This window comes from Anomalospiza imberbis, unplaced genomic scaffold (genome assembly GCF_031753505.1).
Source record: "Anomalospiza imberbis isolate Cuckoo-Finch-1a 21T00152 unplaced genomic scaffold, ASM3175350v1 scaffold_507, whole genome shotgun sequence".
Lineage (NCBI taxonomy): Eukaryota > Metazoa > Chordata > Aves > Passeriformes > Viduidae > Anomalospiza > Anomalospiza imberbis.
The window spans coordinates 17,749-32,555 of record NW_027100117.1 but is presented as its reverse complement, the minus strand read 5'-3'; the positions used below and the strand labels follow the sequence as shown (position 1 = coordinate 32,555).

Below are 14,807 nucleotides of genomic sequence, written 5' to 3'. Positions count from 1 at the left end.
TCCAACAGCAGCTCCATCAGCCACTTCCTCCTGCTGGCACTGGCAGACACGCGGCAGCTGCAGCTCCTGCAATTCTGCCTCTTCCTGGGCATCTCCCTGGCTGCCCTCCTGGGCAACGGCCTCATCATCAGCGCCGTAGCCTGCGGCCACCACCTGCACACGCCCATGTTCTTCTTCCTGCTCAACCTGGCCCTCAGCGACCTGGGCTCCATCTGCACCACTGTCCCCAAAGCCATGCACAATTCCCTCTGGGGCACCAGCACCATCTCCTACACAGGATGTGCTGCACAGGTATTTCTGGTTTTCTTCTTCCTTGGAACAGAGCTTTCTCTCCTGACCATCATGTGCTATGACCGCTACGTGTCCATCTGCAAACCCCTGCACTATGGGACCCTCCTGGGCAGCAGAGCTTGTGCCCACATGGCAGCAGCTGCCTGGGCCAGTGCTCAATGCTTTCTCAATGCTCTGCTGCAAACAGCCAATACATTTTCCCTGCCCCTGTGCCATGGCAATGCCCTGGACCAGTTCTTCTGTGAAATCCCCCAGATCCTCAAGATCACACTGCAAACTCAGGGAAGCTGGGCTTATTGTACTAAGTGCTCTTCTATATTTAGGCTGTTTTGTGTCCATTGTTTTCTCCTATGTGCAGATCTTCAGGGCCGTGCTGAGGATCCCCTCTGAGCAGGGACGGCACAAAGCCTTTTCCACCTACCTCCCTCACCTGGCCGTGGCCTCCCTGTTCCTCAGCACTGGCACTCTTGCCTACCTGAAGCCCTCCTCCATGTCCTCCCCATCCCTGGATCTGTCAGTGTCAGTTCTGTACTCAGTGGTGCCTCCAGCCCTGAATCCCCTCATCTACAGCCTGAGGAACCAGGAGCTCAAGGCTGCAGTGTGGACACTGATGACTGGATGGTTTCGGGAACATTAAACTGCTGGCCAATTTCTGCAAATCACTTGTAATAAATGTCATCTTTGATACTTTCTGTTGTTTTCCTTTTGGAGGTTCTTTTTCTTTGTTTTACATATTAATGTTGTCCACAAAGAAACGTCAAGAGCCCCTGTTTGCATTGCACACAGCAGGCGGGAGCACCCCCATGCTGCTGCTGTGGGGACATGAACCTGAGGGAGCACAAATGCCATCAGCCCCTGGGGCCAGGAAGGGCTGGGGGACACCAGGGAAACCACTCAGCTTTATCCTGGCCTCTGCAGTCAGCCAGAAAGTTTGTTCCCATCAGCTGGGAGTTTCCTGTTCCACTGCAGATGCTGCTGCTCAGAGCCAGGGCTGCCTGGCAGCCACCCCCAAACTGCCCTGAGCATTTCCTTGGCTACACCTTTGCTTTCTTTACTCTTCCTGCTACAAATTTATTTCTCTTCCTCACCCCTGTTCCCTCCCCTGCACACAGCCCATCCCTGTTTGCCCTTTCCTCTCTGGCCCCACTCCCCATTCCAGTTCCTGACCTGGCACCATGGGATCGTCCCTTGGGGAGCAGGATCATCCCACAAGTGCTGCAGGAATTGTCTGCAGGCTCCTGCAGTGCCTCGTGCTGCTCCCTTGCCAGAGGCAGCCCAGGCCAGGGGGGCACATCTGGGCTGCTGTGTCTGGCTGTGGGGCTGCCTGTTCTGGGCAGTGAGGAGGGGCTGCAGAGGCTATGCAGGACTGACAGGATGGGCTTTGGGGCTGTGAGGAGAAGCTGAGGGACCTGGGCTGCTGGAGCTTCTGAAGAGGAGGCCCAGGGCTCCTCCTGCAATTGCTCCCAGGGTGGTTTCAGAGAATCCCAGAATCAGCAAGGCTGGAAAAGACCTTGGAGATCATCAAGTCCAACCTGTGCCCTGACACTGCCTTGTGTCCCCTGAGCCTCCTCTTCTCCAGGATAAACAACTGCAGCTCCCTCAGCTGTTCCTCACAGGACTTGAGCTCCAGACCCCTCACCAGCCTTGTTGCCCTTCTCTGGACATGCTCCAGCCCCTCCAGGTCCTTCCTAAATTGGGGGGCCCAGAACTGGACACAGCACTCGAGGTGCTGCCCAACCAGTGCTGAGCACAGGGGAAGAATCACTGCCCTGCTCCTGCTGGCCACACCATTCCTGATCCAGGCCAGGAGCCATTGGCCTTCTTGGCCACCTGGGCACACTGCTGGCTCATGTCCAGCCTGCTGTCCATCAGTCCCTGCAGGTTCCTTTCTGCCTGGCTGCTGTCCAGCCACTCTGTCCCCAGCCTGTAGCGCTGCAGGGGTTGTTGTGGCCAAAGTGCAGAACCCAGCACTTGGACTTTTTAAACCTCACCTTGTTGGATTTGGGCCATGGATCCAGCCTGTCCAGGGCCCTGTGCACAGCCCTCATGCTTTCCAGCAGATCAACACCCCCAGACAACTTGGTGTCACCACGGGTCCATGAGGCCCCAGAGTGTCCCAATTGTCTCCATCATTCCATGGGGCCTCCCAGTGTCACAATGTCCCTCTGGTGTCACAGGGTCCATTGGATCCTTGGGCCCTGCAGTGTCACAATGGATCCTTGGTTCCATGAGGTCTGGCAGGGCAGCAATGCTCTCCTTGGTTCCCGCTGTCTCCCACACCTCCCACTGTCAGGCTATAGAAGGACACCTGGCCGATGAAGGGGAGTGGGAGTGGGTACCTACTTGAGGAGGTAATAATAAAAATCCCCCCCAACCCCCTCTCCCAAGCCAGGTGCCACTTCAGATTCAGTATGATCCCCTGGATCTGGAGAGTCAGCCAGATGGTTTAGAAGAAAATTATCTGCCCAGTGAACCTCCCAGTTATGATTTATCTGTGAGACAGATCAGCACCTCTAACATCAAAAAGGAAAGAAGGATAATTGTGGTGGGTGACTCCCTCCTGAGGGGAACAGAGGGCCCCATATGTCAACCAGACCCACCCCACAGAGAGGTCTGCTGCCTCCCTGGGGCCCGGGTACGGGATATCACTGACACACTGCCTGGGCTGATTCAGCCCTCTGATTATTGCCCACTGCTGATACCCCAGGCTGGCAGCGATGAGATTGGAAACAGGAGTGTCAGGGCAATTAAAAGGGACTTTAGGGCATTGGGTCAGGTCAGGGGCACAGACAGTCTTTTCCTCAGTCCCTTTGGAGTCTGAGAAAAATGCTGAAAGCAATAGGAGAGCTCACATTATCAACGAGTGGCTCAAGGGATGGTGTCATCGACAAAATTTGGTATTCTTCAATCATGGGGCAACTTTTACAGCACCTGGCCTGCTTGGACCAGACGGGCTCCATCTTTCTGTGAAGGGCAGAAGAATTTTAGCTCATGATCTGGCAGAAGTTGTTGAGAGGGCTTGAAACTAGGTCTGGAGGGGGAGGGAGATGTAGCTGGGTTGTCTGGAAGCAGGCTCATGGGTGGTAAGCCTGAGTTAGGGGTGAAATCAGCAGCCCAGCTGAGGTGGGCTCAATAAAGGCCATCCAGGAAATTTTTAGAGTTTGTGGAGGACAATTTTTAGTTGCAGCTGGTGGTTGAGCCCACCAGGGGAGGGACTATGTTGGATCTGTTGATTGTAAATAGAGATGGGCTGGTGGGAGATGTGGTGGTTGGAGGTCACTTGGGGCACAGTGATCATGAAATTATAGAATTCTCAATATTTGGTGAAATGAGGAAGAACACCAATAAAACTCCTACATTGGACTTCCGGAGGGCAGACTTTGGCCTACTTAGGAGACTTATTCAGAGAGTTCCTTGGGAAGCAGCCCTTAAAAACAAAGGAGTTCAGGAAAGGTGGGCATGCTTCAAAACAGAGATCTCGAGGGCGCAGGAACAGACTGTCCCTGTGTGCCGAAAGACGAGTCGACTAAACAAACATCTAGCCTGGATGGGCTAGGAGGTTTTGAAGGAACTTAGGAATAAAAAGAGGATGTATCATCTTTGGAAGGAGGGTCAGGTCTCTCAGCAAGTATTTAGGGGGCTTGCTAGGGCATGAAGTGAAGAAATTAGGGAGGCCAAAGCTCAGTTTGAACTTAAAATGGCAGCTTCTGTAAAGGATAATAAAAATATTTTTATAAATACATCAATGGTAAAAGAAAGGGTAAGACCAACCTTTGTTCTTTATTAGATGTGGAAGGGAATTTAATAACTGCAGATGAGGAGAAGGCAGAGGTGCTTAATGGCATTTTTTGCCTCAGTTTTTAGTGAGAAGACGATTTGCCTTCAGGACAACTGTACTTCTGTGTTGGTAGATGGTTTCAGGGAGCAGAGTGGACCACTGTTATCTAGGAGGAGGCAGTCGGAGACCGGCTGAGCTGCTTGCATATTCATAAATCCATGAGGCCAGATGGGATCCAGCCCAGGGTGAAGAGGGAGCTGGCAGATGAGCTTGCCAAGCCATTCTCCATCATTTACCAGCAGTCCTGGCTCACTGGTGAGGTCCCAGATGACTGGAAGCTGCCCAATGTGACACCCATTCACAGCAAGGGTGGGAAGGAGGATCCTGGTAATTCCAGGCCAGTCAGCCTGACCTCAGTACCCAGTAAGGTCATGGAACAGTTCACACTGAGTGTCATCACACAGCACTTCCAGGATGGCCAGGGTGTCAGACCCAGCCAGCAGGGGTTTAGGAGGGCTAGGTCGTGTTTGACCAACCTGGTCTCCTTTCATGACCAGGTGACCCTCCTGGTGGATGCAGGACAGGCTGTGGATGTGTCCATTTGGACTCCATCCAGGCCTTTGACACTGTCTCCCACAGCACACTCCTGGAAAAGCTGCAGCCCACGGCTGGGACAGGAGCACTCTGTGCTGGGTTCAGGACTGGCTGGATGGCCGGCCCAAAGAGTGGTGGTGAGCGGTGCTGCATCCAGCTGGGGACAGTCACCAGTGCTGTCCCTCAGGGCTCTGTGCTGGGCCAGCTCTGTTCAATATTTTTATTGACCACATGGATGAGGGGATTGAGCTTTTCATTAGTAAATCTGCAGATGACACTAAACTTGGAGCATGTGTCCATCTGTTGGAAGGCAGAAGGGCTCTGCAGGAACACCTGGAACAGCTGGATAGATGGAAGATTCCAGTAAGATGAAGTCTAATAAGTCCACGTGCCCAGTCCTGCATTTTGGCCACAATAACCCCCTGCACAGCTCTAGGCTGGGGACGGTGTGGCTGGACAGTGCCCAGGCAGAAAGGGACCTGGGGGCACTGGTTGACAGCAGGCTGGACATGAGCCAGCAGTGTGCCCAGGTGGCCAAGAAGGCCACTGACTCTTGGCCTGGATCAGGAATGGTGTGGCCAGCAGGAGCAGGGAGGTCATTCTTCCCCTGTACTTGGCACTTGTGTACTTGGCATTCTTCCCCTGTACTGGCACCGTTCCTCGAGTGCTGTGTCCAGTTCTGGGCCCTCCCACTTAGGAAGGACATGGAGGAGCAGGAGCGTGTCCAGGGAAGGGCAACAAGGCTGGTGAGGGGTCTGGAACACAAGTCCTGTGAGGAATGACTGAGGGAGCTGGGGTTGTTTATCCTGGAGAAGACTCAGAGGTGACCTTATCACTCTCCACACTCCCTGAAAGGTGGTTGCAGTCAGGTGGGGGTCGGTCTCTTTCTTCTCAAACTGACAGGTCCAGAGGACAGTGTCTTAAGCTGAACCAAGGGAAATTTAGGTTGGGCATTAGGAAAAAAGTTTTCTATGGAAAGGGTGATAAAGTACTGGAATTGTCTGTCCATGGAGGTGGTGGAGTCGCCATCCTGGGATGTGTTTAAAAAAAGACTGGATGTGGCACTCAGTGCCATGGTTTAGCTGAGGTGGTGTTATGGCATGGGCTGGACTTGATGATCTTAAAGGTGTCTTCCAACCCATCAATTCTGTGATTATGTGACATCACAGAGCAGGCTGTGACATCATATAGTTGGCTGTGACATCACTGGTTTATTATGTGACATCACAGAGCAGGCTGTGACATCGCAGGATGCCTGTATGACATCAAAGAGCAGAGCAAGCTGTGAGGTCAAAGAGTGTGCTGTGACATTATAGGGTGGCTGTGTTCCATCATTGAAGGTGTTGTGACATCACAGGGTGGGTCTGTGAGCCCACAGAGGTGCTGTGTGACATGTTAAGTGAGTTCTGCCATCACAGAGCAGGCTGTGACATCACAGAGCAGGCTGTGACATCACAGAGGAGGTTGTGATGTCACAAAGTTGGCTGTGACATTACAGGCTGGCTGTGTGACATCACAGAACAGGCTGTGAGGCCACAGAGAAGACTCTGCCATCATAGAAAAGGGCTCTGTGACTTCACAGAGCAGCTGTGTGATGTCGCAGAGAAGGCTGAGACAATACAGAGTAGGTTGTGACATCACAGAGCTGACTGTGAAATCACAGAGCAGGCTGTGACATCACAGCGAGGCTGCATAACATCACAAAGGCGGCTGTGCCATCATAGAGCTGGCTGTGACATCACAGGGTGTCTGTGACATCACAGGCTGGGCTGTGACATCACAGGGCAGGTTTTGTGACATCACAGAGCAGACTGGGACCTCAAAGAGCAGGCTGTGACATCACAGGGCACTCCTATGAAATCTCAGGTGGCCTGTTACATCTCAGAGTGGGCTGTGTGACATCACAGGGGCTGTGTGACATCACAGGGGGCTGTGTGAGGTCACAGGGGAGGTCACTCCACCCCAGCCCCCCCTCACAGTTCCCCCAGAGAAGTCCAACGCTGCTCGTGCACAGCGGGGTCCCCTGTCCCCCCGGGTCCCCCCGCCCCCGGCGCCGCAGCCTCCCCCAGAGGATGTTCCACGAGATCGACCCCAGAGCCTGACACGGGGACGGGGGCTGGGGCTGTGGGGGGTGGGACAGGGGGACAGGGACGCCCTGGCAGTGTCCTTGTGTCCCCCAGGGCCAGAGCCTGGGCCAGGGCTCCTTCACCCTGTTACCAACGAGGGCTTGAGAGCGCTGAAAAAATCCCCAGCAAGGGATCAGCAAAAACCAGAATTAATATTAAGTGACAGCACGGCAAAGTTCCTTGGCAAGAGTCACTCTGCTCCTGACTGGACGCTTCAGGCACACCAAGGAAACAAAGCAACAACAAAACCAAACAAAATCCAGGCAATCAAACCAGAAATGAGCTGAGACCTGGGGCTTTCATTGCTGTGGAAAAGAACTGTCCTTCTTGTCCAGGTGCTCATGGCCAGAACTGGGATTTCACCTCCAACACTGCCTGTTGTGACAGACTGGAGGAGATTGCTGGCTGGAAACATTTCATGTGTGGAAAGGAAGGGGCAGGTCCAGCCTTGCCCTGCCCTGGAACCCCAGCCCTGCCCTGCCCTGGAAGCCCAATCCCCCCAGAGCCTCTATCCCAGCCCAGCAGTGTCTGCCAGTCCCTGGCACAGCACAGGCAATGCTCCACAGCCACCTCTGGAGCCCCCAGCCCAGCTCCTGAGCGACCAAATGACCCCAAGTCCCACCTGGGGGAAGGGTGAGGCTGCGGCGCTGGGGGCGGGGGGACCCGGGGGGACAGGGGACCCCTCTGTGCACGAGCAGCGTTGGACTTCTCTGGGGGAACTGGGAGGGGGGGCTGGGGTGGAGTGACCTCCCCAGTGACCTCACAGAGCCCCTGTGAGGTCACACACCCCTGTGATGTCACACAGCTGCCCGGTGATGTCACAACCCACTCTCTGTTGTCACAGAGCCACCCTCTATGATGGCAGGATCTACTCTATTGCCTTAGACCCTTCTCTATGATGTCACAGCCTGCCCTGTGATGTCACAACCCCCTCAGTGATGCCACAAAACCCTCCCTGTGATGTCATGCTGCCACTCTGTAATGTCACAGCACACACTTTGACCTCACTGCCTGCTCTATGATGTCATACAGCCATGCCATGATGTCACAGCCTGCTCTGTGATGTCACACAGTCCTCTCTATCATGCCATAGCTGCTTGATGACCTCACACAACATGCTCTGTGATGTCATAGCCCAGTTTTTGACCTCACACAAATCCACTCTGTGCAGTCTCATAGCCCCTCTCTGACATCACAGCTGCTCTGTGCCTCCGTGACACAGCCACAGAGCTGCTGTGACACAGCCCCCTCTGCGACACCCCACAGCCCCTGCCAGTGCTGAGCCCCTGTGAGCTCTGTCTGTGCCCTGCTCGTGTCCCTGGGATGCCCTGGCAGTGCCCCAGCCCTGCTGGGCTGTGCACAGGAGCTGCTCCTGGCCAGAGCTGTCTCTCTGCAGCGCTGCCCTTGCCAGGAGCTGCCTCTGGGCCAGGAGCCCAGCCCAGCTCAGCAGCACAGACACAGCACCAGGACTTTAATGACCTCTGGGGCTTTGGTGCTGTTTGCATCAGACCCAGTCCCTCAGAGTGTGCTCAAAGAGCTTCTCAAGAACTCAAAAAGTCAGATTCAAAGTCCAAACTTTCTTTAACTGTTAATGGGTTCCACTCAAGGACACAATTCATATCAAAGTGTCCCCAGGCCCCAGGCAGAGCAGAGAACTGGAGGCACTGATGACAGGTGGGGACAAACAAGGCAAAGGTGTCTCTGGCGCTGAGCAAACCTGGATGTGTTTCAGGAATGCAAAGGGCCAAGGCTGAGCCCCAGCCCCTGGCAAGGCAGATCCTGTCCCTCCCTCCTTGCTCAGGGCTCTTCCCGGGATGGGCACTGGCATGTGGGGATGTGCCATGCCAAGGGCTGGACCATGGGGCAGCCCCTGCCAGGCTGCTGAGCAGGGACAAGGAGGCAATGAGGCCCCAGGGCTGCGAGGGTCACTTGTCCCCTCGTGGCCTCAGGCCCAGGGCCAGCAGCCATGGCCAAAGGGCTGCACAGGTTGGCTCTGTCAGGGCCTTGCAGCTGCTGCACATCCCTGTGCCCTCTGCAGCCCAGGCTGTCCTGCGGTGTCCCTGCCCTGGCCTCTGTCCCTGCAGGCTGTCGTCATCCCCCGGCTGCCCCACCTCGCTGGCCCCTTCCTTTGCTGACAGCTCTGCCTCCTGCCTGCCCCTGCCTGGCCACACAAAGCCTTGGCCTTGGTGCCCAAAGGGTTCATTCCATTTTTACCTAGCCTGTGAACTTCCAGCACAGGAACAAGGCATGCAGGGGCTGCTTTCCCAGCAAGGATGGCTGGAAGAGAAGAAGAAGACATCTGGCTCAAGGGTGCAGTGATAGAGAAAACAAGGACTGAATCTGGGAACTTGGGGTGGGATTTATGGAAATGGGTAAATTGTGATTGGCATTTAGCAACTGTATATGAGCAACACACTGGTAGAATTACATGTCCACGTCAGGTTAGGATTTATCCCTCACTGGACCTCAGGCCTCAATAAATGATCCCCTCTTAAATAGCAAATTAGTGTTAAGGAACCTCATTCTGACATTTCGTGTTTCAGAAACACGTGGCTTTTGCTCTTCTCTTCTACCTGAGAGCTTCCTGGGCAGGCGCAATTCTTCCAATTGCATCGGCATGGCTATGGCTCGAAAGGGCAGCGAGCAGATCGATTCAGCTTCTCCTGGCAGCCCCTGAGATGCCAGTTGTCATTTGTGTGCGCTGAGGATTCCGCTTCAGACTCAGAACTTGCACAGCTGCTCCTCGGGCGCTGCTCGCACGCAGGCACAGCGGTGCTGCAGCAGCTGTCCCACACACAGGGAGGGCTCTGGAGCCTCCCCAGGGCCACCAAGGAGCAGAGGAGGGAATGTGCCCGGCATCTGCTGCAGGACCGTGGGGCTGCGGGGCATCCTTGGGTCTCTTGGATGGGGGAGGGAGCAGGGCAAACGGAATCCAGATGAGACAGGGATCAGACAGCCCCACGCCAGGCAGCGTTTTCTCCTCTGAGAGCTCCTCTGAGCTGAGCGAGCTGGTGAAGCCTGCGGAGCAAATGAGACCCGGGAGTGAGGGAAAGGCTGGCTGGGAAGGAGTCAGATAAACCCGTGTGGGCATTTCCCTTTCCAAGGGGCTCCTGGGCAGACAAAGGGGACAAGAAGGAGGCCCCACCTCATGACATTCCCTTTTTTCCTTCAGGAGCTCTATTGCAGTCACTGCATACAAGAGTTGACTTGATCCCCTTGATGCCAGGGAGCGCCAAGAGCTTGAACCTCGCTGGAGTCCAGCCCTGCCTGCCTATCACTGAGCAGAGGGAAAAGATGAAGAAACTGGGCAGGGCTTGAGCCAAATTGGCATTTTGCCACTTGTTATTTCCTCCCAGCTTTTGCAGCAGGGCGACAACCCCATGGCTGCAAACCACTCCCTTTTGCAAGGCAGACGTGGACCTCGCTGGTAGCTCAGGGCTCTTGAAGGGGCTGCTGCAGTTGGCAACAGGAGCTGTTGTTGAACTTTTAACATTGCTTAACCCCCCCCTGCCAAATGCCATCAAGTGGCTGAGGAAGGACACAAAAAGATTAGCCTGGAGGAAGGGAGGCCAAATCCTTGGAAAAGGATGAAAGAAATGCTGTGATCGTGACATGACAAAAAAAAACCAATTTATTTTTGACAGCAAATGAGCACCCGCCGCCCTCCAGCCCTCCAGACTGGCAGGCCGAGCGGAGCCGTTTCCACGGCATGAGGTGCTGGCAGCCTGCGGAGAGAAATCAGAGAGCCACGGTCAGTCACAGAAGGCTCCTGTCCCCCTGTCCCACCATGGCCTGGGCCCGGGCCAGGCTGCTGGCTGTGCTCAGAGCCCAAAGCTCCCGAGCCATTCTCTGTTTCGAGAGAAGGGCAGCGTGGCAGGCCATGTTCCACCTCCTCTGCTTAAGCACAGCACAGCAGCCTCCTCAGCAGCTGCAAGGGTGGGATGCCCGTGTGCCCGCTGCCCTCTGCCCGAAGCCCTTCTGCCAGCCCAGCTGTGGAGCCGGGTGCCCACCTCTGGAGACCTGCTGCCAGGAGAGGAGCCGATTCCGCACGAGGTCCTCGTCCTTCTTGAAGGGGATGTCCCCGCAGACCATGGCCCCTGGGGTAGCGCTGACACTGGAGGTGCTCCACGGACAGTTCAGGCTCTTCCCCGTCCGGTCCGGGCACCAGGTGTAATCTTCCTGGGAAAACAAAGAACAATTGCATGAAATCAATTCTAAACAAGACCTGGAAACAAGAAGCTACAAAGCCTGTCACCGTTTCACGGGCCTGAGGAGGGTCTGACCACTCCATGTGAGAATTAAACCTGTCCATGGGTGGGAAAAAACCCCACCTTTCCCGCCCTTAAACGCACCCCTTCCTCAAGGGCCTGCAAATCAGATCAGCTGGGGCACGGCTTCAGAACCCGTCCCCCTCTGCTGCCCCCATCCACATGGATGGATGCTTTGTCAGGCTGGCTGCCCCCGCCCCAGCCCATGCCAGGCTGGCTGGCAGAAGCTGCCAGCAAGGCCAGGAGCCGGCTCCCCTTCCACAACACCCGTCCCCTCTCCCACCAAAAAGCAGCTTGGCGGCCGGGGGAAAAATTAATATTCCCCAGTGCCGCCGAGCAGGGAACCTGCGGCGCGTGGCCAGCCCGAGCCCTGCCATGCCTGGAAGCATGAGCACCCCCCGCCCCTGCGCCGGCTGGGGACTCATCTTGATTTCATCGGGGCGCAGAGCGTGTCCTCCAGGAAGGGGCCGCAGCCAAAGCCACTCGGCTTTGCCCCGCCAGCGGCCAGCTCGAGGATGGTGTTCCCAGCTCCATGTGGTGCTCCAGAAGAACACGCCAGCTGTGCCTCGGCTTGCGGGCTCATCTCAATGCCATTGAGCTGCAGGGGGATGTTTCCCCTGTTCCAGTCCGTGGCACCTTCACCGCACTGCCACCCCTTCTCCAATGGGACGGGGAGCACTGAGCCGCTCCCTCCACAACTCGCCGGGGACCAGCGGAAGCATCTCCTCGGCTGTGCTCTCTCCTCCGGGCCGCGGCCACAGGGAAACGCTCCGGGGTTTTCTTGGAGTGCCACGAGACGCGTGCAGCTGGTACTTGCTGGGCTCCTGGATCCTACTGAGCAGAGGGATGGATCTCTGCTGTCTCCTGGGCCAGGCAGGGCTCCTGCAGCCAAGAATGCTCAAAAAGGTCTTCCAGTGATGGCCTGTCTGCGGGCTCCATGGATAAACACCACCTGATGAGGTGCTGGCACTCTGCAGAGACAAACCACAAACCGCCGCTCAGCGGGACAAGGCTCCTGTCCGTGCTCTCCCACATTCCACGGTGCCCAAGCCACACTAGGAGTGCTTGGAGCTGCAGCCAAAAGCTTCCCATCGATCCTCCCTTCCGGAGGAGAGCAGCACAGAGGCACACGTGCCACCTCCTCCAGCTAACCCAGGAGATCAACCTCCTCACTAGCTGCTGGAGCGGGACGCTTCTGTGCCAGCTGCCCCCTCCCAACCCCGCTCTTCCTCCCGAGCCTTGAAGGCGCATGCCCACCTTGAGACACCCGGGGCGGGAAGAAGAGCTGGCCCCGGACGATGTCCTCGTTTGTGTGGAAAGGAAGGTCCCCGCAGACCAGGTCATAGAGCAGGATGCCCAGGGACCAGATGGTGGCTGGCTGGCCATGGTAGCAGCCAACGAGGATCCACTCCGGTGGGCAGTACTCCGGCGTTCCTATGGGACACGGGCACAGCTCATCAGGCCCATGCTGCTCCGTCCCTCCCTCCCTCCCAGCCAGCTCCTGTCCCACAACAGCCAGCCCCTGCCCCGCTGAAAAGCAACTTGGCTGCAGCCGGCTGAAGAAGGATTCCCCCTCCTGCCCTTTCTCCCTGCCTCCCTCTTCCCCCTCTGCCAGCAAAGGGGGGAACCTCCGCTGCCCGGCTGGGCCCCGGCTTTGGGCTCACCTGACATCCGGGTGTAGAACGTGTCCTGGAGGATCGTGCCGCAGCCGAAGTCGATGAGCTTGGCCTCGCCCGTGGCCAGGTCGACCAGGACGTTCTCGGCCTTGATGTCGCGGTGCAGGACGCCGCGGCTGGTGCAGTGCCGCACGGCCTCCAGCACCTGGCGGAACAGCCCCCGCGCCATGGGCTCCGTCAGGAACCCCCGCTCGGCCAGGAAGTCCCAGAGGTCCTGACAGCGCTGCGGACGCTCCATGACCAGCGCGAAGCCGTCGGGCAGCTCGAACCAGTCCAGGAGCCGCACGATGCCGCGGAAGCCAGGGCACGACACCATCCACAGCAGCGCCAGCTCCATGGGCACAAGGGCGCCATTGTGCTGCGGGGGGACAGCGATGCCCTCAGCGGGGCCGATGCTGCGCCGCGCCTTGGGCACCCCCTGCCCGGCCCCAGCGCCGCTGGCCATTGCCCGGCCCGGGACGCTGCGCGGCCCCCGCTCACTCCCCGCTCGCTGCCCTCGCAGCGTTCCGGCTGCCACCCTGCCGGGCCTCGCCCTAGCCCCGCCCGGCATGCCCCGCCGGCTTCTCCCGCTGGCCCCGCTCACTCACCAGCCGCGCCCACTCCGAGATGCGATCCCGGCGCACTCGCTTGATGGCCACCTGCAAGCCAAGGCGAGCGCCGGGCTGAGCTCCCCGCCCGCCGCTCGCCGCCCGCCGCCCCCTCCGCTCCGGCCCCGTCTCTTACCGGGGCGCCGTCGGCGAGCCGGGTCCCGGAGTAAACGCTGCCGCAGCCGCCGCTCCCCAGCAGCGGGCCCTCCCGGTAGAGCTGCTCCAGGGGAGGCTTCTCCGCCCGTGCGGGCGGCACCGCGCTCCCGCTCTTCTGCCCCGGGAACCCGACCGCCCGGCGCGCTGCTGCTTGCCGAGCCGCCCCGGGCTGCGGCGGCTCGGGGCCGGCGGCCAAGCCGAGCAGCGGCGGAGCTCGGAGCGGGGAAGCTGCTGGCGACGCTGTCGGGGCCGGGGCGGGCGCGGGGCGGCAGCGGGGCGGCTGCGGGCGGAACCGCGGGAGGGGCTTGGTTCGGGGCCGGGGCCTCGGCCGGGGCCAGCCCAGAGCCCGCGCCAGGCGGAGCCAAAAGACCGCGCTGCTCCGCCAGCACCAGAGCAAGAGGCACTTCCAGAAGTGCCACAGCCAGTACGGAGAGAGCCCGGCCGAGGCGGCTCCGCGGCGGGACGGGCAGGGCCGGGCACGGGGCGGCCCCGCCGAGCGGCGCCTTGCGGGACGCGGCATGAGCCGGGCTGGGAGAGGCAGAACACGGACGGGACGGGACGGGAATAGAGTGAGTGTGAGAGGGACAAGGGGATGGGGAGCGAGTGGAAAGTCGAGCGGAAAACCGATCGAGAGAAGCGCTGCTGCTGCTGCTGCTGCTGCTGCTGCTGCTGCTGCTGCTGCTGCTGCTGCTGCTGCTGCTGCTGCTGCGGAACCGCCGGAGCTCGCGAACGTTCTTCCGTTGCCTCCGCGAACCCAACGGAGGAGCTGCCGCGCGCCCCGCGGAACGAAAGAGAGAAACTAACAAATAAAACCCCAAAGTAATTCCTATTCGAGAAGTAACCAAATCAAACAATGTAGCAATAAAGAAGCGTGTTGGCTTGTGGCTTCTTTCTTCTTTGGCTGAGACGAAGCATTTCATGGGGAAGAATTGCCTCTTCAGACACTTTTGCAAGAGTGGACAGGAGTGGAGCATTTAATTTTCGAGTAGAAAAGGGAAATCGTATCAGTAATGTCATCTCTTTTCATCCTCTTTTGAGACAGTTGCAGGCTGCCAAAAGACATGGTCTGCAATGTGGAACTTGGGGCCAAGATACTTTTTCTGCCAGAGGATGAGGAGGGGAAGTATCCCAGAATCATGGAGTCGTGGCATGGTTTGGTTTGGAAAGGATCTGAAAAATCACACGGCTGCAACCCCCCTGCTGTGGCTGGGGACCCCTTGCACTAGCCCGGCTTGTCTAGAGCTCCATGCAGCCTGGCCTTGAACACTGTCAGGGACGGGACAGCCACACCTTCTCTGGTCAACCTGTTCCAGGAGAGACTTTCTTCTGAA

At 57.8% G+C, this 14,807-nt stretch overlaps 1 protein-coding gene and 1 pseudogene across 1 annotated transcript; one reads left to right on the top strand and one right to left on the bottom strand.

Annotated features, from left to right (window-relative positions):
- Positions 1–234: 234 nt before the first annotated feature.
- LOC137467039 (olfactory receptor 14J1-like) lies at positions 235–978 on the top strand (annotated as a pseudogene).
- A 10,486-nt stretch (positions 979–11,464) lies between these two features.
- On the bottom strand, positions 11,465–13,996 carry LOC137467035 (serine/threonine-protein kinase pim-1-like). Its single transcript, XM_068178597.1, has 5 exons — positions 13,457–13,996; positions 13,321–13,371; positions 12,722–13,091; positions 12,315–12,491; positions 11,465–12,028 (listed from the first exon to the last, which is right to left on the bottom strand). The coding sequence occupies exons 1-5, from the start codon at positions 13,994–13,996 to the stop codon at positions 11,889–11,891; spliced, it is 1,278 nt and encodes a 425-aa protein (XP_068034698.1). The 3' UTR covers positions 11,465–11,888.
- Between the last annotated feature and the right edge of the window lie 811 nt (positions 13,997–14,807).

What these genes read in the sequence shown, in the direction of transcription:
- LOC137467035 (XM_068178597.1), bottom strand. Translation starts at nt 13,996, where the DNA reads ATGCCGCGTCCCGCAAGGCGCCGCTCGGCGGGGCCGCCCCGTGCCCGG. An exon ending in GGCTCGCCGACGGCGCCCCG is followed by an intron (nt 13,372 to 13,456) that starts GTAAGAGACGGG and finishes CTTGGCTTGCAG; the next exon opens with GTGGCCATCAAGCGAGTGCG. An exon ending in TCTCGGAGTGGGCGCGGCTG is followed by an intron (nt 13,092 to 13,320) that starts GTGAGTGAGCGG and finishes GTCCCCCCGCAG; the next exon opens with CACAATGGCGCCCTTGTGCC.